This window comes from Sparus aurata, chromosome 12, assembly GCF_900880675.1.
Source record: "Sparus aurata chromosome 12, fSpaAur1.1, whole genome shotgun sequence".
Classification (NCBI taxonomy): domain Eukaryota; kingdom Metazoa; phylum Chordata; class Actinopteri; order Spariformes; family Sparidae; genus Sparus; species Sparus aurata.
The window spans coordinates 17882475-17910087 of record NC_044198.1 but is presented as its reverse complement, the minus strand read 5'-3'; the positions used below and the strand labels follow the sequence as shown (position 1 = coordinate 17910087).

Sequence of the window (27613 nt, the reverse complement as noted above, 5' to 3'; positions counted from 1 at the left end):
GTCACCTACAGTAGATGCTAAAGACAACACTGAACGATTTTTCATATTTGCCTACCCACTTCTGCTTGGCTTATTATTCACTCCGGTCACATAGCCAGCTGTTAAGAGACTTTATATTCCCGACTATCTAGAGCACTTGAGCTTGGATTGTGCTTGTCTTATTTGCTGTTGAGGATTTATCTCTGCAATATTAAAACATATCTTGTATCAACCCCGCGAAGCAAATCATGCCTCTTAAATTAAATCCATGCAAGTTGAGCTCCTCAAAACTCTGTGAAGGACACTGCTGAGAGGTGCCCTCTCTGAGGTCAGTGGTAAAAGAGTTTCCTTTACGGACCTATAATTAGGGCTGAGAAAAAAAAGCGCAGGCCAATACTACAAACATGATAATGGGACAAACACTTACACTGAGGAGGAAACTCTATTGGTTGGAGTGAAGTTAAAGGAGAAAGTTAATTGGTGTGACCCAGAGGGTTAGTGCTGCATAAACGAAATGAATGCATTGCCAAATTCCTTCAGAAGTGCACCAGGCGAAAGCCAAGAGTAAAGTGGATTATGGTTGGACAGATGCTTTTCTTTCTCATGCTGGTTCTTGATAGACCTTTGTATGCTGTGCAACAGCTACATTTCTCCTTCATTTAATCCTAGATCTGTAGTATGGTGGCTATGAACTAGATCCGGTTAAGGTTTCAGGGCAATTCTTAACAAATAGACACACATCAGCCACAACATTAAAACCACAAACAGGTAAAGTTAATAACACTGATCAACTGAATCAGACTGATCGACACTGAAACCTTGGGTTCTTGCATTCATGTGAATGCCACTTTAACTGCATTGCCCACCCAATCATCATTAGAGACCAAGTAACTCCAACCTCATGGCATCTGCACCCCCTGATGGCAGTGGTTCCACCAGCAGGACAACAAGAGACTGTGCCACAATGCAAAAACTGCACAGGAATGGGGAAATGTGACAAAAATTTCAAGGCATCCACCTGGTTTCCAAAACCCCAGATCCCAAATCCGATGAAACATTAAGACATGCCTGAAATGAGTCTGGTCCAAAGATGTCCAACTGTGGATCAGACTTGGCTCGGATCCATCAAGCCATGGACCTCTGGGGTCTTCCTGAGGTGTCTGGCACCAGGGTGTTTGCGGCAGATTCTTTGAGTTCTTTGACAGGCTGTGAGGTGAGCGGACTTGTTTCTAGAAGGTCCCACAGATACTCGACTGGATTGGGAGTACTTGGTCTGCAACAGTGTTTGAGTGGGTGGCTCACGTCAAATGGCAACCAAATGAATGCCAGGACCTTTGCATTGCATTGTAACAAGATGACTGTTGTTATTGACTTTGCCTTGTTCTGGCTGATGGGTGTATATTTTTGGCAGTGTAAATAATTCATGCCTTTGGCCAGTATGATCTAAGAGCTGTATTATGGAAAATATGGCTGAGTAAGACTTGACAGCACAGGCATCCATGACACTCAGATTTAACCAAGCAGCACAGACAGGTGGAGAGGAAGACATCATCGGTGTAGTTCACAAGAAGTGACATGAAGTGCTTAGGCTGAGAGTAATGTCAGTGACATGACATGACAGGACATGAAGCACAGGTGGTCACGAGGGGGGACTTGGAGGTCTTCCCTTCTTTCAAATGTATTTCAAAACCACACACTCTAACCACTTGCAGGAGGCCAATCTTACTTGGAAACGGTCAATGTCAAATTAAAAGTTTCCTTACCTGGAAATAAATGTATGCCTTTTAAATGACATTGTAGAGAAATTAGCAACTTCAAATAATCTTCTTGTCTTTCCAAGAAGGGGAAGGGGGTTGCCTGAAGGGGGTTACACAGAGATTCTTGAGAGAAAATGGTAAGACATACACCTCTCAATCATGACGAACCAAACCTGGGGGTTGGTTTCTAAAAGCTTCTTAAAGCTGAGACAGTTTTAGTCCCATTTTAAATCTATGTGCCAGAGTCATTATTTATTTAAGATACCTCTGGGAAATTGACTCTGGGCTCCTCATCAAGGGAGGGAGGATCCAGTATGTGTCTCAGAAATTCATGCTTAACAAAAGAGGAGCTTTGATGTGCAACATAATGGACAAGGTGGTAAAAAAGCCACAGTTGATGTGCAGACAGCTGGCTAGTCCTCACAAGTTGTTGTTCGAGACATCTGACTGGGAGGACGAACAGTTGGTGCTGTAAGGATATGATGCGGGGCGGGTCTGCACCCAGCAGCACACACAGTCACTTCCAGGAAATGCACATTTCTTTCCTTGAAGCCTGAGATATAGGGGAGAGAGCATGCCACTAATGGCCAATCTGTGCGCCTGAGGGCTGTCTGGATTTGAGATTTTTCCCAAATCTGCGTGGGAGGTACAAGAGCAAATAGAGCAGCTGTATAAAAACACATTATACTAGTGCCTGGTTGTCAAGTATAACTGCCAGTGGTTTATAAACCTAAGTACCTTAGTTAACTCCTTTCACATTTTGGTTAATGAAAGAACACCTAAATATAGTCAGCTGGAAAACTACAGTAGCGGTTGTGTCTACTCAGCTAAGCCCCGCAGCTGTTCATCTACTCTTCTCCTGGTGTCCACAAACCCGCATATTGCAATTTTGCTTCGTAGCAACATTCCTCACTTCCCTGTCAGCATGCATTGCCCTAGTTTCTTCTAAGCACAATGTTATACCTGGACTCTCAGAAAACGTTAGCTCATGCTCCGATTTTCTACCCGCAGTCACTAGCTTCACTTTTTCCAATTTTCCCTCCTCAGCAGCAACTCTCAGGACCTTATTTGACAATATTTCACCAAGCATGACCAGAAAGATCACCAGATTTAATATCAACATTCAAATCAGATATACAATTAAGCACAATTTGAAAGCAATTTCAAGTTATTATTAAGAGGTTGTAATTCAGCCTGTCCTGCAATCCCATATTGCATCCCCAATCAGTTACACATTCGGTAACTTCATGTGTCTTGGGCAGATAAGATACTTACATGATGATCAAAAAAAGGAGCCAAGTCAAAGTCAGGCCATGTGTTGCCAAGATAGATTGGATACAAATTGCAATGTCATCGTTTACACCAGCTTTGGAGATGGTTATCAACATGGGACACATGCTGGACTAATGTTGAAAAGGTGTAAACTTCTCGTCAGAAAAATAACCATATAGGTCGAATGTGAAAGCATCTTATCATGATCCATGTTACTTGCTAGGTGGCAACCTGAAGTGGTTGTTCTCGCAGCAGTGATGGAAGTCAGGTAGAGTAGCATATAGAGCGACATGTCTGCATAGGGGGATTAGAGGACGATCATGTGCGGTGGGAGTCCAAACAGGGAGTTAGGGAGTTAGTACACTGGTCCTGTTGTTTGGTAATAGTGGTATGTGTTGTTCCGGCAGTTACTAGCAATGGACCTTTGTAGATCTTTGTGTAGGAGATGTTATGAACCGGTTTGCTTTTCTACGGGCATGAGAGGCACTTTAGAGTCACATTCATTCAGTCACTGTATCTGTCTCCAATTACCCAGCATTGCCATGTAACAAGGCTTTGCATGCCTACATTGGCATCACAGCATGACTTGTCCTCAGTCATGTTGTTTCGATAGGGTATCCATAGTCATAAGTGGTTTTACTTGGTCCTTGGTCACGATAACCCTTAACCCAGCTATTGATGTAAATGGTTTGTTTGTTCTAGACCAACAAAGTGTTGGTGCCACTCTGGCACCAGAGTGGACACTGGCTCCAAACCAGCGCATGAACCGCCTTGGCTGCAGAGGGGTAAATACGGCAAGCAAAATGTGTCTCACTTGTTTATTCATGCTGGTCAATAATGTGCTTGTGTTGTTATAAAGCTAGCTAGAAGGGTTTTAGCATGTTATCCAGAAAAGAATATGAAAGTTTTGCAACCCTCCCACCGTCTTGACTGAAGCTTGTCCCACCAAGATTTGCTTTGGGAAATCAGGACACATTCTTATCTGCCTCATGAAGATGCATACATGCATGACCGTATACATTTTTGATTCAAGGTTCACAAAATGATTTGTATGACAGGGGCCGGTCACTCTGTTGTCGCCAAACTGGCCAATCAGTGAGCCCTTTCTTCACTCCCAAGAAGTTGTTGCGTTAAGCTGTCAAAGCCTGCGAGTCAGTAATTTTTCCATGCCAATGTGCAGTTTGGAGAACAGTTAGTTTTCATGTTTTGTTCCACGTGGAATAATCCATTAGAATGAGACGCCTCTGAAGCCCTTTCTTTTGTAGTCCTGCCACCCCCTGGATATGCTTTTTCCAGCTCTGTGAACAGTGTTTCTAATGATCTGGAGTCGGCAAGCTGCGCACTGCTGTCCCCCTTCCCTCTGAAGTTTGATCAGGGGTAGCAGTTCATCCTAAACTTTTTAATGTATCTGGTTCTTCTTTCAGTGCTCTATTATGACCCGTGTCCTTATTTCCCCTATCAGATTCTACAAGGCATTATGTACTGGTATTTTGATTGTCTGTAGGTAATTTTCTTTCCTTTCCCGGCCTTTGCTGTAGCGTTGCTCTCTCCCACACATTATGCTTGATGCAAGGTTGCAGAGCGTTGGTCAATTATGACCCGGAGTGGACAGTGTCCTAGCCTATTGTTCTGTACACATCAAAGAGTGTGGATTAAGTGGCTATTTTGTGTGTATTTCTGTCAAGCAAAAGTACGAAAATCGCTGCTTTGAACGAACAGAAATAACTTGCAGCGGAAAAAAACCCCACTCAGGTTCGACGATGAGATAACACGTGTGCAGTGTTCCATATTAAGACAATGATATATTAGTTTGGTATGTGGACGTTTCATACATGAACATGCACCGACAGTGTCTTGGCATTGAAGGAGCTTCCCTTATCTAGCTTCAAACACGAATAATAAAATATATGCTTTTCATAAAGTTCATTTAAAAGCCTGTACGTATAGAGCCCCCTTTAGAAGGTCTGTGTTGTTAAAGCAAGACGTAACTGTCGTTGTTCTGGTGTAGTCAGCCAAGTCTAACACATTTTGATTTAGTCAAATATTAAGATTTATCCTGAAAAAAAAAAAAAAAGAAAAGTTACTCCCTTATTTGCATGCACCTCTGCGCGTGCTATTCCCCGCTGTGGTGTTAATGCATTTCCATGTGCTGGCTAGAAGCTGTGGTAGAGTTTTGATCTGTCACAACGAATACTTTGGCTCATTACGATGAGGATAACCTTATGGTTATTATCCAGCCTTTCTCCTGTTTAATTGATGCTTTGAAGTAGCACATGAAAGTAGTTCTGTGCTATCTTGTTTGTGTGTGTGTGTGTGTGTGTGTGTGTGTGCGTGCGTGTGTGTGTGTGTGTGTGTGTGTGTGTGTGTGTGTGTGTGTGTGTGTGTGTGTGCACGCGTGTGTGTGTGTTCCACGGTGCTTGAATTCATTTCGTGCTCACTGCACTTTCAGCAGTCCTCAATCTTTGCTGCCGACAAAACACAGTGATTACAGCTGTGGGTCTGGAGCCCTTGGGCTTCACTACAACAGGCCATGCAGCTGATCGACTGCCAAGTCAGAGCGGTGTGTGGTTCAGATTTTGTATTTTTTATGTGGGAATGACTGAGAGAGACACAGACGAAATGACAGAGCCAGATCACACAACTGTCAGTCTATTGACCAATATTTCCTCTGTTTAATCCTCTGTTTCTTATATGGCTCATGATTGAGGAACTGCCTATTATGTGACCTACTACATAATGCAAAAGCCTCATTACTGTTAGGTCATTTTTATTTCTCTCGTTTCCCTGCAAAAATCTTTAGATTTTTTGAAAACAAGGACATCCGTTAGAACCAGCAAACCACAAAATGAGGTCCTCCTTTAATAAGGGCAGCACAGCAAATGCTAATGATTTATATCACTGATATATCACTTTTTTTTTTATTGTGTTTTCACCATTTTAACCAAAATAGATAACAATTAGCTCATGGAAGCATTTCAAATGTGGGTGGAAAAATTAAAACGGAGGTTTGTGGGTTTTTTCTTAGAAATCTTTTATTAAGTCAATGTAAAATGTCATTTCATCCAGAGGAAGTATTTGAAGATATAAAACAAATGTATGTAATGGTAGCACCATAGCAACAGTTAAAAGATTTACAGATACTGCTAGAGCTCCTCGCTGCGTTTATACAATTCATCCCTTTTTGTTTAGACCACTTGTTTTTTCTTTACCTCTTCATTTCACCCCTCTCTTTCTCTCCCTCTTTTTTTGCATATTATTATCTCCCTTTCCGCCTTCCTGTCATGTTTCCCTTTTCCCCTACCCAGTACACTAGTCATTGTGTAATGAATGCGATGCCCATGAATTAGATTCTGATTTTTCAAACAAAAACATGAGAAATAAGGACAGTTGCAGTATTTCAGCACTCACAAATTAGCTCTGGGGCTTAAATTTGCTTAGTTGAGTAAGATACACAGCACACAATTAATTGGACATCTTACAATACATACCCAGACATCTCATTCAAGTGAACATATAGAGAATCTACACCGCTCCTTTTTAAATAGTGGACGAGATGTCTTGTGTGTCATCCTAATCCTGCCATCAATATGCACCTCGAGTCGTACTTCCAAGCCTGAATTTCCTTTTCAATATTCCCAAAATTAATAAAAACTTAATTAAAAGTTATTCAAATCAATATCAGACTATGGCTTTTCTCTTCTTTATAGCACTGATGTCTGATGTCTGATCTCAGAAATATAAAGTGACGCCTGCCCTATATTTCTCCATATTCAAGTCTGGGTATCCTAGGATCCTATCAATGCCACGGCCTCTTGGATTACGGGACATGCGCACACACTCCAGTCAAAAATGGGCTGCGCAGGCGACAAGTATGCGAATGCGCCAGTTTCCGTAACCAAATTAGCTAGTCTTGATGGCTGTGTGGAGTGGCTGTCTGTTGTACTTAAGCTGTCTTCCCGAGGAACACGGCCGGCGCTCAGATGAAAGTGCAGTCATTGTGCTAGGTTAATGTTGAGGAACAATATTTATGAGTTTATTCAGAGACGTGTGGCAGAGGCCGGGAATGTAACTTCTGTTGACACGCGGAGGGGACACAGAGCAAACAGCCATGCAGCGGGGTGGTGGGGGTTATCCCTTGTCGCAGCCAGCTGAACCGCTCCTGTCTGGCTGAGAGGAGCTCCAGAAGCAGCTGGTGAAGTGGCCCTTTGGTCCTCATCGCTAAAAGGTCGTTTTGATGATGTAGGGCTGGCTGGGCTTGAGCTGGAGGAGGATGAATTTCATTTTTATTTTCGATGTACATAATACTGCCGTTTGGTCATTTTCTGTCAACCCTGTCTGCAAGTAGGCTAAGGAAATGTAATGCCACCTGGATTTGGTTTTCTATGAGCATAATGAGGAAATTATGTTATGTAAAGCAACATGCAACTTTTTGACCTTAAAAGAACAGCTTCAATGTCATTTTGATGGTACAGTGCCTTCCATCAGGCTGAACGATGTCTCTGTCTCAGCCACTCCACCCCCCTATCACTTCACTCACTTCCATGAGAGGGTAGGATCACAGTGTTACATACATGTTTACTTTAAGTCCAAGTTTTCAACGTCTGACACTGCGGCAAATTTGTATTTACGACAGTGGTGTTCCACTGGTGAAACTGTGGTGGGGGGGGGGCTAAATTGCAAAAAAAAAGGCAATTTCTACATAATGTTGCCTTGACGTATCTCGCAAGTTGCAAAAAAGGTGATACTGATCATATCAGTGAAATGTTCAGAGGGAGCGTATATATTTGTTTTCTGTCAAATAAATTTGCACTGCAGTACCTACTGATAGTGATAACTGCATTATTCATCCTTTCGTGGTTATGTTTCGGCGCTGGATGGTTTTGGTTAAGGTTTGGGAAAGGTCTTGGTCTCACAATCAGAAAGTCCACAGAAGATTGATTCATGAAACACAACTTGATTATCAAGATTCAAACAAGGTCACAATCTCTTCCGAACCTTTACCGAAGTTCATTTGTTGCCTAAAGCTAAGCACGGATCATGAGCAAACCCCGGACACTGGAGTCAAAGTCCTGCACTGTTTGCCCAATTATCCACCCCAACAACCTCTTTGTGACCTGAGTGCAGTATTCAGTATTCAGTGCTTTATTCACTCAAAAAAACCTTGCCTGTGATCATAATCTGGCCAGCTATTGTCAGCAGAACGTATCTAAGAGAAAGGGGTGTTTTCTGCACAAACCAAAGTGATCCTTACTGTTGTGGCTATATGTGTGACTGCCCCTCGTAAATCAGATGCAGGTCATGTTCGAGTCCTTTTTTTGATTCCGAGCAAAAAACAGCGACCGTTCAAGCGTTTAGATTTGCCAAAAGCAAAGTCAGGGTGGTTCTTCACAGCCCACCTTTGAGTCGGATCAGTTGATCCTGTTGCTCAGTTCTAACTAGCCTCTTTGATACTCGGAGTCAAAGAGTCTGGGGATTGTGTTTGATGTTGCCTACAGCGGTAACATTAATATTCAGGTAGACAGAGATTTTTTGTGGTTGCGCGCTTCCTCTTTATTATATGCATTTGAGAGAAAAAAGGGGGTAAGAGGCTTTCATTGTTACATGTGTGCACGCATGCCTTACTAGAATAAAGTGTATGTTTAATTCAACCAGAAAATAAATGCACTGCATGCATAAAGAGTAGTAACGCAAATGACCTTAACTTCAAAACAATGTTAAATAGGCCGATGGCTGTATCCACAAAAGTTATTGCCATCTATATGCAAATGTTGGGTGCTGCTTGATAATGCCGCCGTCACGTGGAACCTTACAAAACCCACTCGCATATTCTGAATAGAGTCATATCTTTACTTGCAGCTTAGGCTTTCCGACCAGCTCCCTCAATAAGGGTTGGGAGTTGTAGGTCAATGTCTAACATTAGCCAGGGGTTTTACACTTTTTAGATAATTTTTTTGTTGAGAAGCCACAAATGTTCAATAATTCCAATTTGACCTTTCACACACTTTTGCACCGAGGATAACTTTAGAAAAGTGGAGCCACTGAACTGTTCAACTTTTTTGGAGGTCTTTGACTTATTATTTCCTTTTTTTTTTTTGGATTACTGGAATCATACAGACTTTTGTCTGTATATCGCTCAAAAGATATTCATACTGTCACCAAAGGGATTTTTGCCACTGCTGGAGATATTGACAGTACCAGCCTAGTCTCAGCCTCCCTGCAGTGGTCGGCTTTTAATTTTAGGGGTTGCTTCGAAGATTTTGTTGTATCAGGCCACAGCATGAATTATTCGTTGCTGGAGCTACATCACTCTGACCTTTTAACTCCCCGTGAGGCAGACAGTACGACACTGGCCTACAGCAAGATCTGCTATCTTTCCAACCATCTAAAATATGAAGCAAAGTAACTGAGGAGCCTGAAGGACAGATGTTTCGGACTTAAAATGCATATCCTCTAAAAAGATTCGACTCAAGCTTCACCTCGAGGAGTTGGAAATATATGACCTTCCAGTTTTCTCCCTTTCAACATTGTTGTGTTGCAGAGTCAGCGCGTTGGCTGAGAGCACCAGCCTGTGCATGTGTGGTATCTTTTTTAAAGTCCTTTTGGGCAGTACTGAATCACTCTACAGTGATTGAAAGGCTGTTGAACTAAATAAACCTGAAATGAAAAAAAGATGCAAATGTCACTGATTCAAAAAGTGCTGATTAACAAATAGACAAAATAACTGGTGAAAATGGGGCCTTCCATTCTTTTCACACTCCATTTTGCAAAGCAGCACTGTTCTGGGTGACAGCCGCCAGCCTTTGCCACCCTCCGCGCCTCCTCAACTACACAAGCCAGTTGATAGAAGGTGAGAAAACAACATACAGCCGGGTGCCAAGGGCCACTGCATCTGAAATTGCCCTTAACAGCCTGTCACACCTTTTCAGCAAATCGCATATCTAAAATCCCCGAGTGGTCCCTGCACATTTTACCGTTTGCTTATTAGCTCCAAATTGGCGAGTATGTTTTCAAAGCTGGAGAGACACAATAAAAAATATATAGGGGTGAGTGCACAAACACTGAGCTCACTTGAGTACAAGAGCCAAGTGCTGCCTTGTTAAGCCTCCCACCTTTTCAAGTCCTTTCTCTTCCGCAGATCAGGTAGCAACTCATAAATTCCGGTTGTAAAATGTGTCGGCGGGTCTTATATTGTGATGCCTTGTGTAATAACTTTTCAGCGTCCCTAGCTTGTTTATGTATAATCAGATTCTGCGGGCGTGCGCGCATGCACAGGGCTTTTAAAAATAAGTGCATCGGCAGAGTGGAGCGGTATTGATTAGGATTATTTCGAATAGGCAGACGTGAGCAGTGGGAGACTGAGACGTGATAGGCGAGGAGAGCCGGACCACCGTGACACCTCCCGCTGGCATCCCGGGCCAATGAGCAGTTTGTGCTGACAGTTAGACAGACAGGGAGAGACGGAAACCTGCAAGTAAATCGCAGGTTCTACCTCTCGGATTTCCTGCTATTTCTTTTTCATATCCCGGTTGAATCCCCTTCACTGGGTGCAGCACAGCTAGAAGGAACACCACAGGCTTCCCTTCCTGATCCTGACCCCTCTGAGCCTGCGCATGAGTTTGTGTTTGCTTCCACTTTCACCACGCTATGTCCTTCAGACTCTAACACAGACCGAACCTGAAAAAGAGTGGAATTCCCTTAATTGTTCTCAATAATCTGGATCGAAATTGTATTCACATCTGCCCACATACATTTTTAATATATATTTTTTTTTCCCGCAAATGCCTCTCAGTGAATAGAACTTTTCAAATTTGCGCTCGCAGCCTCTCTGATGCTGTCTTGTGCATTATAAATGGCAAATTTGCATACTCTCACTTTTGTATGAATGTAAGTGTCAGTGTGCATTGAGTTCGAGTTGAAAATATTTTGCTTGCTGCTGTCAGAAAGCCCGACTGCTCAATGCAGCTGTGCCTTAATGTGATTACCAGTTGCTGAGCCATGTGGGGACTGGTGTTGCTGTCAGCTTAATTTACCCGCAAACACATTGTCACAGACACATGTACCCCCAGCCACACATACGGCATGAGTGTGCACATACAAAAGCGTGCAGACGCGAGCTGACGTTTAGCTGCGAGGCCCAGAAGCCGTAAGTCGGGGCAGTTCGTCCCGATCAAAGTCACATAAGCTATCGAGGTCACACTGAAGTCACTAGTGCCGTCAGAGTCACATGCACACGTATGCATGCAGCGAATGAGAGGACAGAGTCATGCGTATACACTATTTATGAGCGCTGGAGCGTTTAAGTGCACAAGCCACCTGTCAACATACGCACTGGCAGACTCAAAATCAGTCATTCTCTTCATTTCCTCCCACGTTGTCTTTTATTCACTAAAATACAGACAGCCTCACCTGTCAAAGATCTTTCCTGTGTGATTCTAACGAAACTGCACGCAGCCCTTTTTCAGTTTAGAAATATTCTTCGGCAGCTCAAAATGAAATCGGTCCAATGAGCAGAATTCATAAAGGCGCTATAAAATGCAACGCATGACGCACTGTATATACATTATACATAACGAGTCACTGGGCTGCCCTTCAAACGGGCAGCGCAGGTTCGGGCATTGTGTGTCGACCAACATCTGGCCAGCTGAAGTGTTATTGAGGAGCACTGTGTGTCCTGGCAGCTCAGCTCAATGAGTTCTGTTCCGTAGCTAACCTCTATGCAATATATAATTTATTGTACAATCCATACACTATTAATTTCAGCCGTCTTTGTTCTGTCATAGATTCTGGCACTCCTGCAGAGTTACTAACTACACAGGCACCCTGTGCATAATTCACCTACTGCGTGTATAGCTACGGCACGGTATGTCTGTTTGGCCTTGTATTGGTTTATGAAATAATTCACCCCTATGCGATTGGCACTGCATACAAGTTGGCTTTAACAGCTGGACGGTTTTTTTTTTTGTATGCCCGAGGACAAGCTTGACCAGTATTTGTCGATTGCCTTAATGACAGGTCCATTACTTCCCCTCGCCATAATTTTGTTGCTTTTGGAAATAGTTGTCGCGCCAGAGTTTATCCAAATGCAGTAATTATTATCCCGTCCATCCAGAAAAGTGACACCATCTGGCTCTCGAGTGTTGGTGAGGAGTGAACTACCTGTAATTAACGCGTTTTTAGGACTACATTTTGCAGCAGCTAGGTGGAAGTTCAACTACATTCGTATTTGCATCGTGATTTAAGCCGGTTAATGACCCCGTTCCTATTAGTTGTTGATTCTCTTGTTGATTGAACTGTCACTGACGAACTACCCACTCTGTCTCTCATTCCAACAGCACTCATCAGATTTGTGAAGTGTCTACCGTCCATTAGTTATGATTATTGCTTTTTATTAACAAGTCTTTTGAGAAGGTGTTGCGTGCTTTTGTAGAATTTACCTGGCAAGCCACCTGAACTAGAAGGCAGGTGTCGAGCTGATGGACTTGTCAACAAACCAGTGCTGACATTCATTGCACTTTGCCATGATGAATGGGGTATTTTTTTTTGTTTTGGGGGGGGTTATGACCTGTAAACAAGTAATAATTTATATAATAATTTCCATAATCTCTGTTAATTTTCAATAATCCCTCCCCCCTGATACAGCTGGTGCCCCTGTCCCTTAAACATCCTGAGTCTGATACTTCTTCCAGTGTGACATGGTAGCTTGAAAAAACTATGATTTCACCGTTTTCAAAGCTTCCCCCCCACACTGGGGCTCTCAGATTAGATACAGTAGAAATCAGGACACTTGATTAACATCACTCAACATGTATTATTACTCACAAAGTGGTATGAAATCCATGGTAAAGAGAAAAAAATATTGGGAGTTTAAAAGCAATCTTCGCACCCTCTCAATCTTACTCAATAATTTCCAGTGGGGTTGATAAGGCCCATTAGGTTTGCTGGTGTGAGCGGATATTTTTGTGATGGTGTACGGTACAGTATATCGCAGTTCTCCTCCTATGCGGAAGATGATTAGCTTTTACTATTCAGTTTGAACTCATCACCTCACCTCCCGGCTTCACCGCGATCATCAATCATTCTCATTACAGGGAGGATTGGAGCAGAAGTCCCGTCTCTCTCCTGTGAATGTGTTCTTCCCCTGTACAACAGTCAACAGCCGCCAGTAACACTCTCCGTCTTGCTTCCTCCTTTAAACCCTTTTAACACCATCACATCACATCATTCTTGCTTCGGTGTATAATTGTGACATCTCATTCTCTCTTTCCGCCCGCAGAGCTTTTGTTTATAGCTTGTTTCTCCGTCTCCTTCCCTCTGTTCTTGTCTTATTCTTAATTCATGTGCTCCCTCTAACATTTAATGTATACGTTCTCTGCGGGCGTATTTCTCTGTTAATCAACTTACACATTACCATAATAATCATCCATCCGTCCATTAGCTGTACCCGCTCATCCTGCAAGAGGGTCAGTAAGTGAGAATTCGAGCTTGCTCAAAGAAAATAATGTCAAGTGATCGTTAATTACAACTCTCTCACACTTAAAGCTGCACTGTGTAGCTTTGGGGAAAGAAACTGTAGTTAGAGGAGAACAATCTTCTTGGCTGATTGTTTTTTATGCTTAAACTAACTAAATAAACAAACTCTCTTTGTTATCATGACTGCATAAACTGAATAAACAAACTGACCTTAAAGGACAACACAATTTCATCCTTTTTTACTTTGTTTATATATGGCGGACCCTGCCACCTTTCTAGCGTCAAGCTGTTTCCTGGGGACCTTATTTTCCTCTGAGAACAGCTTGTTTATTCAGTTATGAGAGAAAAAAAGGAATATTCCTCAATTTGTATTATTACCTCATAAATATTGGATATCTGAATTTCTTCTCCAACCCTCCATAGTGCCCCTTTAATTATGTCCAAGGAATATACATGATCAAATTCCTGATTTTTTCCCTCTTATTCATGAAGACTGGCAAGGAGAAGCTCATGTATTCATTTCCTTTCTTTATTTTGTATTTTCCGCTTAATTTTCTTTTTCTTTTTTTTTTTTTTGGCATCCCCGATTAAAATGACAAATGCTTGTTTTCTCCACATTACGGCACAATGAGAACTGGATCCAATCCCGTCTGTGACGAACCGATACGCCTCCCTTTTTGTCTGCATTTGTCATTTGCATCCAGCACAACACCATGAGGTGAGATGGAAATTTATAGGCTGAGAGCATATGAATCTTTGCCTTCGAAAAAAAAAAAAAGAAGCTGTTGTCGGATGAATGTTAACGACGGCAGCAGGTGCCTTTGCCTTATGAAACCGAGGACGTCAGTACAGGTGACTGGGAGGAGACTGCATGAATAATGTGTCGCTTCAACAACCATCCCAAAAGTGTTGATTGGCGGTAATGGAGTCGTAATCATACTTTGTTTTAATATTTAACTTGGATTGCCTTTTGAGGAGTGGAATAAGTGAGTTGGTTGTACGCACAGAAGAGACGGAGGGCAAAACAGACGGAAGGACGGCAGATTGATGGATGAGGATGTGGGGAAAAAAAGACCCAGAAGACTCTGAAATTATCTAATGGACTTCAGGAGTGTGAAAGAGACTGTAAAAGTGAGATGGGTATGCCCAGTAATTGAAATTTGTAGTGGCGACACGCTGCAGTTTAGCCTCGGTGTTCTGGGAGTTGATGTTTTTTATGGGACTCGGTTTTTGAAGGTATTACAGCTGAGGGGGAAGAGAAAAAAAGGCAAGATCGAGACAAGAGAAAAAATGAACTGACACGGTGAAAAAAGCAAGAGAGGCTGTGAAATAGAAAACGACTCTGGGCCAGATTTCCACAGACTTTTGCGCCTTGTTTCAGATGTATTCTTATGTGTGTTGTTTATCAAAGCTGTGCCCTTGCCTGGAAGCACAATTCACCTGTCATCTGGATCACACAGTGTCTGTCAGCTCACCCTTTTGTGTGAACGGCGAAATGTTATTTTATCCTTTATGCATATGTATGTGATGGGGGGAAGACATTCAAATGGCAGAAATACCACACGTGAGCGTTGTTGACTCCATAGTCGTACGGATTTAACAAGCTTTGTGCAATTTCTCGGCATGTCTGCAACTCATGAAAGTATGCAAATGTGCAAGGGGCCTATTAAAGGGAAGTTTTAATGGGACCACGAAAATTTAACTTGACCAGCGCTCTGTTCAAATCGCAGTGACGGCAGACAAAAGGTGAACACTTCACAGAAGAAAATGTGCAAGGGAGCCGCACTAACACAAGTGCCCACAAATAGGGTACAGAGTTATGACTGTGTAGTTATTAAACTTGAAATTGATTTTGATGTTCACTGAGCTGCTAATGCACCGTGGCAATTGCTCTCGTTTGATAAATTATTCGCATTTTGGGCGGATGTTTCTTTTTAGCTCGTCCTTATTTTTTGTCGCTCCAACTCTTTCCCCTTCGCCAAAGAAGTTTGTGTTTTTCAACTACAACCGCGCCTACTGTTCAAATCTTTTACAGATAAATATTTTTCCTGTGCTTTGAAATTGCACCTAGAAATCTTTTTCAGATATTTCGCTTCGTTAATGAGTAATTTTTTTCACTCGCTCCTTGAAAGCAACTATAAACGCAGTCCGACTCTCTGCTTGTGCAATTAGCTCATGCCTCGGTAAATCAGATGGTAATCTGAAGCGGGTTGCGAGTGCAAATTTAATGGATGGCTAATTTGTGCTGTGCGTTCGTGTGTGTGTAAGTCTTGTTCGAGAGCATAAATGGCACATGACCTGCATGCATCCATTGTGTGTGTATTAACATAGTGTACTTCTATTTTGGTGGCGACCTTTTTGTGCTGAAGACCTTCAGATGAGGAGAGGATGTTTTTGCAAAGCAAGGACATTTTTGGCCGGACCTCATTTCATCAGGGGGCTTTTTACGGTTAGGGTTGAGGAACATAGCCAAAAGTAAGGCATTTGTGCTGTTTGCCAGACTAAAAAGTCACAGTACATCCCGGCCTCTCTTGAAAAGCTACAGGTTTTATGATGGATTTTTTATGATAACTTTCACAGCCTTAAATGGCCCCGGTTATACCTCAGACATGCCTCTCCCCCATGAACTTAAGTGCAGCCTCAGATGATCAAGTGAGGCCCTTTTTGAAAAACATCCATTGTTACTCATGGTGACAGGGTTAATAAGACTTTAAAAACTGCTAACCAAAGGCATGCTAACACAGTCGGAGCTTCACGCAGTGTTGGGGATAAGGGAAATATGAGTAGTTTCACTACATTTCGTAGCAGCTTGCTGATATTTTCAATGAAAGGTTATACTTTAATAAATGGTTGATTTAAACTCTACTTCATAGTTATTCCACTGTTAAACAATGAAATTCTTTATATACATGTATTTTTTAACAGTTGTAAAGGTTTATATACATCAGTTGCAACCTTTTAATGATAGTCCAAATAATGTTAATGGATGAACTACACAGTCTTTATTAACCATTTACAAGTTTTACTAACATCAGCTGTTAATAAATTATTGTATTGTCTATTACTGGAGCAGTGTGCTATTAACTGTAAATGTGCCCATTATTAATGATAGTTACTATACATTGTTACCCAACAATTCAGATTTGCATAGTGATTTTAGTAGTTAAATGATTTTCCTGCCATTTCTTGTAGGTTACTACTGAATCCACTAACGATAAAAAGGAAACAAATGAGGCTCATTACACCCACTCTCAAGTCAGTCAAATGTTTTAAAAACAGGCAAGTTAAATGTTTTTTCATTATAGTTTTTAGTAGTAAACATATAATACAAAATATATATAATGTATAAATATAGATATCTACACAATCTTTGCAACTTGGTCCTTGTGAAAGGCCCACATAGGATTGTTTAGTTTCAGACAGGTTCAGGTCTCAGGGGTATTCCAGTCAGCTGGATTGTCAGATCAAACGTGGAAAATATTTCCCTGTAGTTTTTGTGTTTTGAATCTGAATTTCCATAACTAAACTTGAAAGTATAAGCTGTGGCTCAGAGGTAGAGCCAGTGCTTTGCTATTGGAAGGTCGCTGGTTCTATTCCCCAGAGAAGTTGTCACATGCTATTTTAGCAGTGGATTTGCTAAGTGGTTGGTGCAATGACTGATGGACTTTGTATACTTTGTATTTCTGAGTTTGACTTTATTTTCCAAAACTTCATATTGCACCATTAAGTGAGTGGCATTTTCTGCTAGCGTGTGACTGTCTTATATTTTGTCATATTTTCGCAACACACATTTACAATTTTAATTAGATTTTCTTTTTTTTTTTTGTAGTTTGAACTACTTTTTCTGTGCAGCTTAAATTAACCAAACATATTTTTCCCAGGGGTAGCTTTGCCGTAAGTTCAACTTCTGCCACGGAAGGTAATTGGTATCTTGCAAAGCTTTCAAAGTACCTTCCCAAAGACTGGCTTCACACCCTCTAAAACTTTCTTCCTGTTATATTTCCCTCTCATTCATAGAGGTTTTTTTCCCTCTCCATTTAGTATGTAAAGATTCTCTTTATGAGGCCTTTTACCTTTGAACTTTGCTTTTTTGACTTTACATTTTAAAGCACTTTTTCATAGAACTTACAACTATGGAGAGCGCTACACATCTGCATCCCCTGACTCTGTTGAGCCGTGTCATTGAGCAAAATCAAGCTCTTACCTCCACTGATATTATGACGGAGACCTTTAGTTTTACTCATGTAGAAACAGATTATGTCTTTAATCGGCTCTGTAAATGGTAAATGGACCTGCATTTCTATGGTGCTGTTCCAGTCTACTGACCGCTCGAAGCGCTTTACAACACTTGTCAGATTCACCCATTCACATACACATTCATACACTGACACTGATGGCAGAGGCTGCCGTGCAAGGTGCCAGCTGCTCATCAGGAGCAAGTTGGGGTTCAGTATCTTGCTCAAAGACACTTCAACACGCAGCTAGGGGGAGCCAGGATTCGAGCCAGCGACCCTCAGATTACTAGACGACCCGCTCTACCTCCTGAGCTACAGCCGCCCCTACAGTGAGGAATTGAAGAGAATGAGCCTTTTTTTTTTTATTATGTCTGCGATGTGAGGAATTTATTTATTTATCTAATCAAGAAGCACTTATCCGCCCTCTCAAAGTTGTTCAAGGCCCAAATAAAATGCGAAGACTGCACGAGGCGCCTTGATGGTTCTTGTAAGTTTGTTTACTTGAGGCTGCGTTTAAAGTTGAGATGTAGATAGCTGGAATTATTAGACCTGAAGCACTTGCTAAAAAACCTCTATATAAACTCAAGGACTGCAAAAACAGCCATCTCTCACTGACTTTAATTTGTTTGATTTTCTGAATGATGCGTGTGACGACCGAGTTGCAGAACATGTATACATGGCACTAAATGTCATGAGAATTTTATTTTACAGAGAGACTAGTTAAATTAAAATGTGCTTACACTATAGTGGACAGAACTTTGATGAATGCAATGCATATATCATTCGATGAAATAGGGTTTTTTTTTTCCATCCTACCAGGTACTCTCAGCTATCAAGGTTTTTCATGCTGATTTTCAGAAACAGCTCCTCCGTGTGAACATGTTATCAACAAAAGTGTTTCTGTGTTTGAACACAAGGAACGTGCTCTTCATGGGATGTTTAAAGTAACACCTATTTTCAGCAACGTGATCAACTAACGCATGCAAAGCTGTCGCCGTGCTGCTTTTTCAATATATTTCCTCAACTCCCTGCTTCTGTGTCTCCTCCTCAGTCTGTCTTTGTCTCCGTCCGCCACCTCTCGGGCATGTTCTAACACGATGCATAAATTCAGAACCAATTTTACACCACATTGCCTTGGCTTCACTCTCCAAATACCGCCAGACTCTCACACCCCGCATCCAACTCGACTCTCAACCTGTTTAAGTGCACCAGACCGAAAGACTGACTGCAGCGTTCCGCACGCACATTTTTTAACACGGATTTAATAGAACTTTTAATCATGTCTAAAATCTTTATGGTGCAGGCAAATTTTCATGAGTTATGGCATAAGGTTTATGAAGTGAGTAAAAGAGGGGATTGTACCTGCATCGCTCGGCATCTGCCCAGAACTTATGGCTGTGTCCAGTGAACAAGGGAGAGAAAATATGTCACTGTGTGGTTGGCAGTAAACTACTGTTAATAGGGAAGGTACTCTCAGCTACTGAAAACCAGTCGCTTGTCTAGCGCAGACGAGAGTTGATCAAACACCAAATTCGACACAGTATTTCTTTTCTAGAAGTTCTTTATCGCATAGATGTCGACTGAAGAGAGGCAGTCTCTCCCCATCTTTTGTAAAAATAAGGAACAATACAATTTTTTTTTTCATGGTATATTATACCATATACGATAAATTAATCCATCCATTCATACTCCATACTGCAACCACATAGCTATCATGCTGGAAGCCCACAAGCAGAAGATTTCACTTTACATAAATAATGATTTTGCATCAATGATTATGATTATTTATGGTAATATAACAGGAAAATGCTGTGTTTTCATTCAAACCCAACCATGTTTCTTGTAAGACTTTTAGCATTTTACCCTGTTATTAGATTTTGAACATGCTAGCATTAGTACCTTGTATATTATTTAATTGCTCAATTACCATGTGGTACTGTACCCCAATTACAGAATTGCGTTGTAATGTACAGTTTGTTGTAATTACCCCCAATGCATGTCAATATCATAACTACAGTGGTTTATTATGAGAATGTACTTTGAAAACCTGATGTGCATCTTCATATTTTCCTGTCTACAGTATTGTGACCAGTTGATCTTGTATTGATATTGTCTTTTTATAAGTGCTCTGGAACAGCTTTACTTGAAAAGAACCAACACAATCCTTTGCCTTCTGTATTAGCTTCCCTGGCTTCATTTTTTGACTTTTACATGTCTTGATCTGTTGTCTGATATTTGGTTTTGCTCACATTTAATTCTGGGTGAACACAGTCGATCATCTAATGATTGAGCTCTCCTTCAAGCTAGTTTTCACTCAAGGTTATATAGCTGCGTCGATCAATTGCTTTAATGCTGTGAGTGTGCTCTACCATCCACCCCTAGTGTCTACAGTTTTGTGACTAATCGGACTTGAAAGTTCATTGTTACATGCTTTTGTTTGGAAGGTCTGTAAAAGGGTGTGTTGGAGGTGAGGGTTAAAGTTATGATATACTGGCCCCTTCACACTTACTAACACAATGTAGTCTGGTGTGTTTTAGAGCAACTCTCAAGTAATCACATAATTAATCACATGTTAGTCAGAATTCACCCTACCCCTGCCATATTTTCAATCCGTTTAAACCTTTGTTAAATAAACACCTTCATTATGTGTGTCCATACTATCTCCAATAACATTTAACATTTTGAACAGCAATCTCATTGTTAATATATCAACATGTAAGTAGTGTTGAAATGGTTAGAAATTGTCTCGAATGGAAACAAAAAAAGACTAGCTAGGGGGAATTAAATTCTGCTGCTCGGATAAGAGGTATATTAGAGAAAACATTTCAAGGAGAATTGATTAGGCTCTGAAAATGACAAGTGCAAACAATGAAAATGTGCGGATGAGTAATTGCAAACAAAAGCCAATGTAAGCGTTATTATTGTCGTGAAACATGGTCTAACATCCTATGAAATGTTCAATATGTTCTATATGCAGTTAATAGGCTAATGTCGAAGGAATGATTGTACAGTGGCTCAAAAACCTGTCTCATACGGTTTATTCTCATTGCAGATTTTTAATTTTTTTTTCAAATCACAGTAAATTTGATGTACAGCTTTTATCCTGAAATGTGCAAGTGCTGTAAGAAATACTGCAAGGAGAAATTCATCACCATGTGTGGCTTAAGTCCAAAAACAAGAGTTTTCTCTTAGTACTCCTCTCTTCTCAACTGCACTGCAGTTTTATAATCACAAAAAGACACAGTTACCGAAATCCTTTCAAGTGACAGCACTTAACAGTGCAGCCAGGACGTATAATTATCCCTGTGGGGGTTACGCATTTGCCTCCTACAGAAGAGCAAATGTTTGAGCCATTATCAACCGTCGCCACACATCGTATGGGTCACTTTTTTTGACACATCAACCCTTATTGTACGGTTTCTTTTTCCATGCTTCTTTGATTCAATTTACTGTCAACAGGTGAAGCATCCCCTCAGACGCTCCTTCATAGCCAAGAGAAATGCATTGATTTTCTTTCTGTCCGTTATCCCCCTTCCACTCTGGGAGATTAGGGAGTGTAATCACTATGATCCTAGGGATTATTCAAGCAAAACATACGTACAACCATGAGGAAATGAGATGGATGTTATTAGCATAAAGTCATTTCTTTAGGCCATGACTTAAGCTCAATTACTGGGTTAAAATAAAGCTAAAAATGTGTGATGTGTTTTGCAGTAATAACTGTTTTTTAAACATAAACTTTCTGGTGGACATTTCGTGTCAATTTTAGAATGCTGTTCAAAGCCATCCAGATGTGTTAAGGTATTTTAGATTACTTATTTATCCATTTGTAGCTTAACACTTTGCAAATCCTTGGCAATTATCACTTTGTAGCAGTCCCTGTGCATTTAGCACGGTTATGGGTTTTGATGTCAGAATGGCAAGGCAGTGCAAACAAAGCCTCTTAACTCCTACAGCCTCACTCTTGCTCTCACACTGACTTAAACACAGACATGCACACACACAAGAACACAGGCACACATGCACACACTCTGGGGATTTGGCCCAATTTGATTAGCAAATCGAGCTCCAGAGACGTGGGAACGATGGACAACAGTGGCAAACAAATCAGACAAGGGGGGAGTGGTTCCTGATACTTCCTTTAAAGGAGTTGAATACAAACATGTTTCTTGTTTTTTTGTTGTTGTCTTTTTTGTTTCAGGCCTACATTTGTGGACTTTACAAATAAGACAGTTATATTAGAGTCGCTACTCATTCCCACACCCTAGCTTTAGCATAATTTAATAATTTAATAATTTTATTTTTTTTTGTTCTAATTTTAATGCATTGCTGTCAAAGATAATGTCAAATAAAGAAACAAAAACAAAACAATAGGAAAAATCATATTCAGCAGTTTCAAATAAAGTCCAAAACACAGGCTAACATTGAGGCTATTGTCTGTGTCTAGTGTTACTGAACACCTATAATATACTGGTTAATATGTATATCTAAGATATAGATCCTTCAGGGTACAGATATTCTCAATTCTAGTAAAGAATGATACCTACAGGAGACCAATTTGTCATGTGAAGTGGATACTGTATTTTTTAAAGGTGCAATATGTAGGAATCGTATTTTAAAATAGTCAAAATTATCTCAAATTGTCAAAAGAATGTGAAGAAATAAGATATGATGTTATTTAGACGTATGTATTGTGATGCAGGGATGTCTATTAAAGATGAAATGCTAACCAACTAGCCTTTAGCCACATTGTGCTTAAAAAGGTGATAGAGTCTGGGCAGAGTCAAGCTAATATGACCGCTAGCTGCCAACTGAATTAGCAGCGGTCCTCGGTGTGATATGCTGCACCTTATTTTTTTTCCAATTCCACAGGTAGCCATTATTACATGCTGCACCTTGATACGCATCAGCAAAATCTTTACCACAGAAATAAAGTAATGAGAATGTTCTGCATATAGGTTTTATTTCTACAGAATGAAGCAAGTGCCCTGCATGGTTAGCATTTGAATTGAATCTACTTTGAATAAAATGTAGATTTAAATGAACTTGAGTTGAAATTGTATCCTTTTGTCCTTTTGCAGTACCATTATCAAAATGATCATGACTAACCTGAATTGCTTTCATATGGTCTTGTTCATACAGCTCAAACACATTTAATAAGACATCTCTCTGTCTGTTTTTGTTTAATGGAGAGTGTTGATTACCTGAGAAATGTACTGGTTAACAGTTGCCATCTTTTTCTGCTGCATAATTGTGCCCTTAAGCGCCAGAACTATTGACTGATTGATTCTTCTTGGATTTCTTTCCACTTTCTTATCTTCTCACTGCCAGCAACTGGAGGTGTGTTTGGTCCTCAAGGGGAATCAGGGTCAGAGCCTGAAGATGACAGCCAAATGAAGTTTTACACAGAACACAGAGGACGAAGGCGCAGCAAGGGTGAGAGGGAATGCAGGAGTGCTTCTTTGTATATTGTTATAAATGTGTTACATTCTAAAGACATTACCTTGTGCAGGGGGGAGCCCTCTTACCCACTGCATTCTGCTGAGAAAGCAATAAAGAAAGAAAAAAAAGAGGGGGAATAAAATTCAACAAAATATTTTGGAAACAAATAAATTCCAAAACCTACACTTTGCGAATACGAGGTGGAATGATTGTAGGGTAACATATAGCCGGGTGAAATGAGGCTAGACATTTCTGGGATTGTCAGCCAAGCTGGAAGTAGGAAGGAGTCATGCACATTCCCGATGGGCTTTAAAGTGCTGTTCCGTGGCAGAGCTCAATGACACTCAAAGCAGATATATGAGCTGATGTAAATGGAGACTCAGTGATGAGCAAAGCTGAGTCAAATTACTTTGATGGGAAGCATGATTTTAACTTCCCTTACCACATAGTGATATGTGATAGTGAAGACCGTGTGTGGATTTTTTTGCATAAGTGTCTATGTGAGTAAGTGACCTGGAGAAATTGAAACAGAATTAGTCTGCGTGTGTCCACTTGGGTGTCCATATAGTGATTGAAAAGTATTGGAAATCAATGCATTCCTATCATTTCCCATGCCTACAGTTCATTATCCAATAGCTGCGAGTCAGAGAAGGAGGAAAAGTCATGCGCATATTAATCTTCTTCTTTTTCTTCTTCTTCTTCTTCTTCTTCTTCTGTTTCTTACTTGCAAGTGTATCGATTTTCAATTTTAAATTATATTCAAGTTCAGGTTATTCCCATCGAGGGCCAAAACCGAAACTTAATGGCTGGCCACGGGCCAAAAGCAAACACCTATAGAATTGTATTATTTAGATGCAAAACCGTACTAGATCCAAAATCCCCTGAAAACATCTGAAGGGGATAATCAAAACTTATGCTAGGCCAACTATTGCATGCAGGCCCCACTGTGGGCAGCCCTGTTCAAAACCATTCAATTGGACATTGTTATGTTGTATAAAAGGTACAAATGTTGGCTATGCAAGTTCATCTCACAGATTTTAAATCCACTTTATGTGGAATGGGGGTAAGGATTGTAAGCCGAGGTTTATGAACACAGCCGCGGCTCTTAAACTGTCTTCATAGGACTAATTTAGTTCTGAATTTGCACACATACAAACATAATGATTATCTCGTTATCTGTTGTGGAATTATACATTTTGAATTATGCGATTAATCACGGAAAACTGTTTCACAAAATGAAAGGGTTCTCGGTCAAACTGGCGCTCTCATATTTATTTTATTAGCACGGCACATGGGCTCACATAAAACTCATGGCTGTGATCTGCGTAAAAGTTACAGCCCGTGTAAAAAAGGTTGTGCTATCTCTAGCAGATGGGCAGAGGGAAATAAATAAAAACCAAGAGTTTTATTTGGGGCTTTAGGGTGTTTCTCTGTATTTGTCTGTCCGTTGCTAGTGTTCCTGTGTGTGTGTGTGTGTGTGTGTGTGTGTGAATGTTTGAACGAGGTGTTTGAATTGTGGCCATAAAGTAAGTGTTTGCCATCGTGAGTGTACATGCTTTTGTCTACTCAGTGGGCTTTTATAGTAATTGAGCGACCCCTTCACAAGCCCGGTGACATCACCCACACCCCAAAGGGATTAGCTGCTTCGCCACTTTTGCCACAGATAGTCGATGTTCCTGTCCCTTCACAATATCAGGACATGGGATTCAGTACAAGGGGACCTGGTTTCGACCTTGAGCAGCGTGTCACTACATCCAAAATTTCTGGTGGGATCCAGAATATTGTCTTTGTTGATCAAAGTGTCAGTTATTTTCTTGATTAATTGCTTGTTTGGCCTTTAAAATGTCAGAAAATAGTGAAACATGACAATCAGTGTTTCCGGAAGCCCAAGATGACATCCTGCAATGCCATGTTTTGTCCACAACCCAAAGACATTTGGTTAACTGTCATAGAAAAAAAAGAGAAACGGTTGACATTTAAGTAAGTGGAATCAGAATGAAAAGGGGTTGGTGATTAATTTTAATGTTGACAACAAATCATTTAATTGATAAATGATAAACTTTCCTGGAAAATCGAGGGTTACTGATTGAAATGAGTTGCATTAACGTTAACTGTCTAACACTGAACTGAACATTTTCACTGGTGATTGATACAGTCACACATTAACACTTAAGTTGGGAAGTTGATCAAACATCTGATCTATTAAAGGAGATATATAATGATCATTTCAGGTTCATCATTTTATTTTGGGCTCCTAGTAGGACAGGTTACATGCATTAGTGTTAAATAAAAGGAAATGGATAACAGGATAACACTTGCCAGCAATGGATGTTAGTTTAATATACATCACTCAACCATCATAAGAATTTGCTACCACCTGAGATAGCCCAAGTTTAATTCCTTGGAACAGGGACACAAGAACAGGCCTTTTAATTTAAAAACACATTTACAACAAATCTACATGGTCCATGTGAGAATACATTTCCAATATTTAGCTATACCTATCACAGCCAAGTTCTCCACCTTGGAAAATGCTGCCGCTCTCTCGTGATAAATATCAGTAGACAGAGGTTAAGCAGCTAATTTCATTCCCCATAACCTGTCTTGGAAGTGGGAGCTCCGACAGAGCCAAAGGGCAACCAAAACAACCAATCTATAACCCTGTCAGTGGGAATAAGATCATATATCACCCCTGCAAATGATTCCGGACGGTTCCGCAGAAGCTCGGGCCTTCTAAGTCATTTACTTACTCAGGCGGAACTTGAACCTGGGTTAAATTCATAAATCAGGAGTACAATTTAATGCGTTTTCAAGGATTGAGGGAGGCGTGGAGGCTTTAATTTCGTCAAAGAACGGTGCTAAAGTGGATGATTTAGTTTAGGGTTTGTGTTGTGTGTCTGTGTGGTTTTATGTTCCCAGGAAACCCGTCACCTTTCACGCAGGATGTTCAGGTACAGTTATCTGTTTGAGACCATGATGAAAACAAAACGCCTCCTGTCAAGCTGTTCACCTTTACTTTTATCTCTTTTTTTCTCTACCTGCAGGCCACCCACACAGCCCTCTAAATAAGGTCACCCTGACGTTGATCACCATCAGCACTTGTGTCATTGCCATTGTCTATGCTACGCAGGATTCCTGCCCTCTCACTGTCAAGGTTACCCTCCATGTGCCGGAGCATTTTGTCGCGGACGGTAAGTGCAGCACATTGATTAGACCTTGGCAGAATATTCAATCAAACAGAATGTCCAAAGAATTATCAGCCATACTCACTCACTTACTCAGTATATTGTTTCCCTTTATTACGCCGTTGTGTTTTTAAACTACATGATTTGAACAACGAAAAAGTTAAAGAACCTCATAAACCCATTTCAAATAAACAATGTAAACCTACTAAACTCATTCGGAATGAAACAAACTGTTTGCGAGGCACCCATAGCAACTACAGCCTAGGGTAACGTTGAGCTTCGTCTCAGCTAAAAAGAGGACACACATTTGAGTGGTGTAAAAATGTATGCAACTTATAGTTTTTGTTGTGAAGAGGGAACACCTAATGTAACAGGGACAGCTCCCCGAACGCTTCCTGTATTTCTATTTACAAATGGCCTCCAGCAAAAAGTCTCGACCCCCCCCCCCCCAACCGCAATTTGTGGTTTTCAGTTTCAGTGCTTTTCAGTGTCAGTGCGCCCTCTCCACGACCGATGAAGTACAAAAGACGTGCACTCATCCAACAAAAAGAAAATCATTTCCCTCGAACCAGAAGATGAGCAAAAATCAGGACAATAAAGCCCACACACTGAAAGCTCCCCATGAAAAAGTCTATTTATTACCGCCACAACAGCTGAATGACATTTTGAGCCATCACGCTGATGAAGAGCAGTGTGCTCAAAACATGATTGTTCTTTTTTTCTTTGTTTGTGCACTGGGTGCTTTCATTGTGCCCACTTTATTGCATGAAGCTGCATAAAGTACATTGGAAGACCAAAGTACTCTATGGTTAAATTACTGTTGCCATGACATGACTAGTGATGGGGAGTAACTAGTTAGAATGGACTAGTTGCATGTAGTTCACTTACAAAATGAATGTTAATTGTGACCCGTTGAAAATATATGCACAGGTAATGAAATTACAGTTGCTAATCAAAATGTTGGTTAATACAAAGTCCTTAGAAAGTCCTTCATTTGCGGACAACGTGGGTCAGCAAAGTGAAGACTGGCAGACAGGGAGCTGCCTGTACGTCTAGTCCTTCCATGCATGGCGTCCGTAACAAGGGGGACAGATATTTGGAAGCCATTTCAAACCATTTAAGTTGGAGTGCTATGTCCCATCCACCAATAAGCAAACCCCCCAAAGAATTGTCCGCAATTCCATTTCGTTGTAATCTTTATATGTCTTTGTCATTTTGAGATATAGTTTTATAAATTCAGAATGACGGAGGGAAGAGGAGATGCACCAAGTAC

General features: G+C 40.9%; 1 protein-coding gene across 2 annotated transcripts in view; it reads left to right on the top strand.

Annotated features, from left to right (window-relative positions):
* The window catches only part of astn2 (astrotactin 2), a 319763-nt gene that overhangs the window by 127644 nt on the left and 164506 nt on the right, over nt 1–27613 (top strand). The window contains exons 5-6 of one of the 2 annotated variants that reach the window (XM_030435505.1): nt 23045–23149; nt 26200–26346. In XM_030435505.1, coding sequence (XP_030291365.1) covers nt 23045–23149; nt 26200–26346 — 252 coding nt within the window. The remainder of the gene's footprint in view (nt 1–23044; nt 23150–26199; nt 26347–27613) is intronic. The other variant, XM_030435507.1, reaches the window with a different exon arrangement.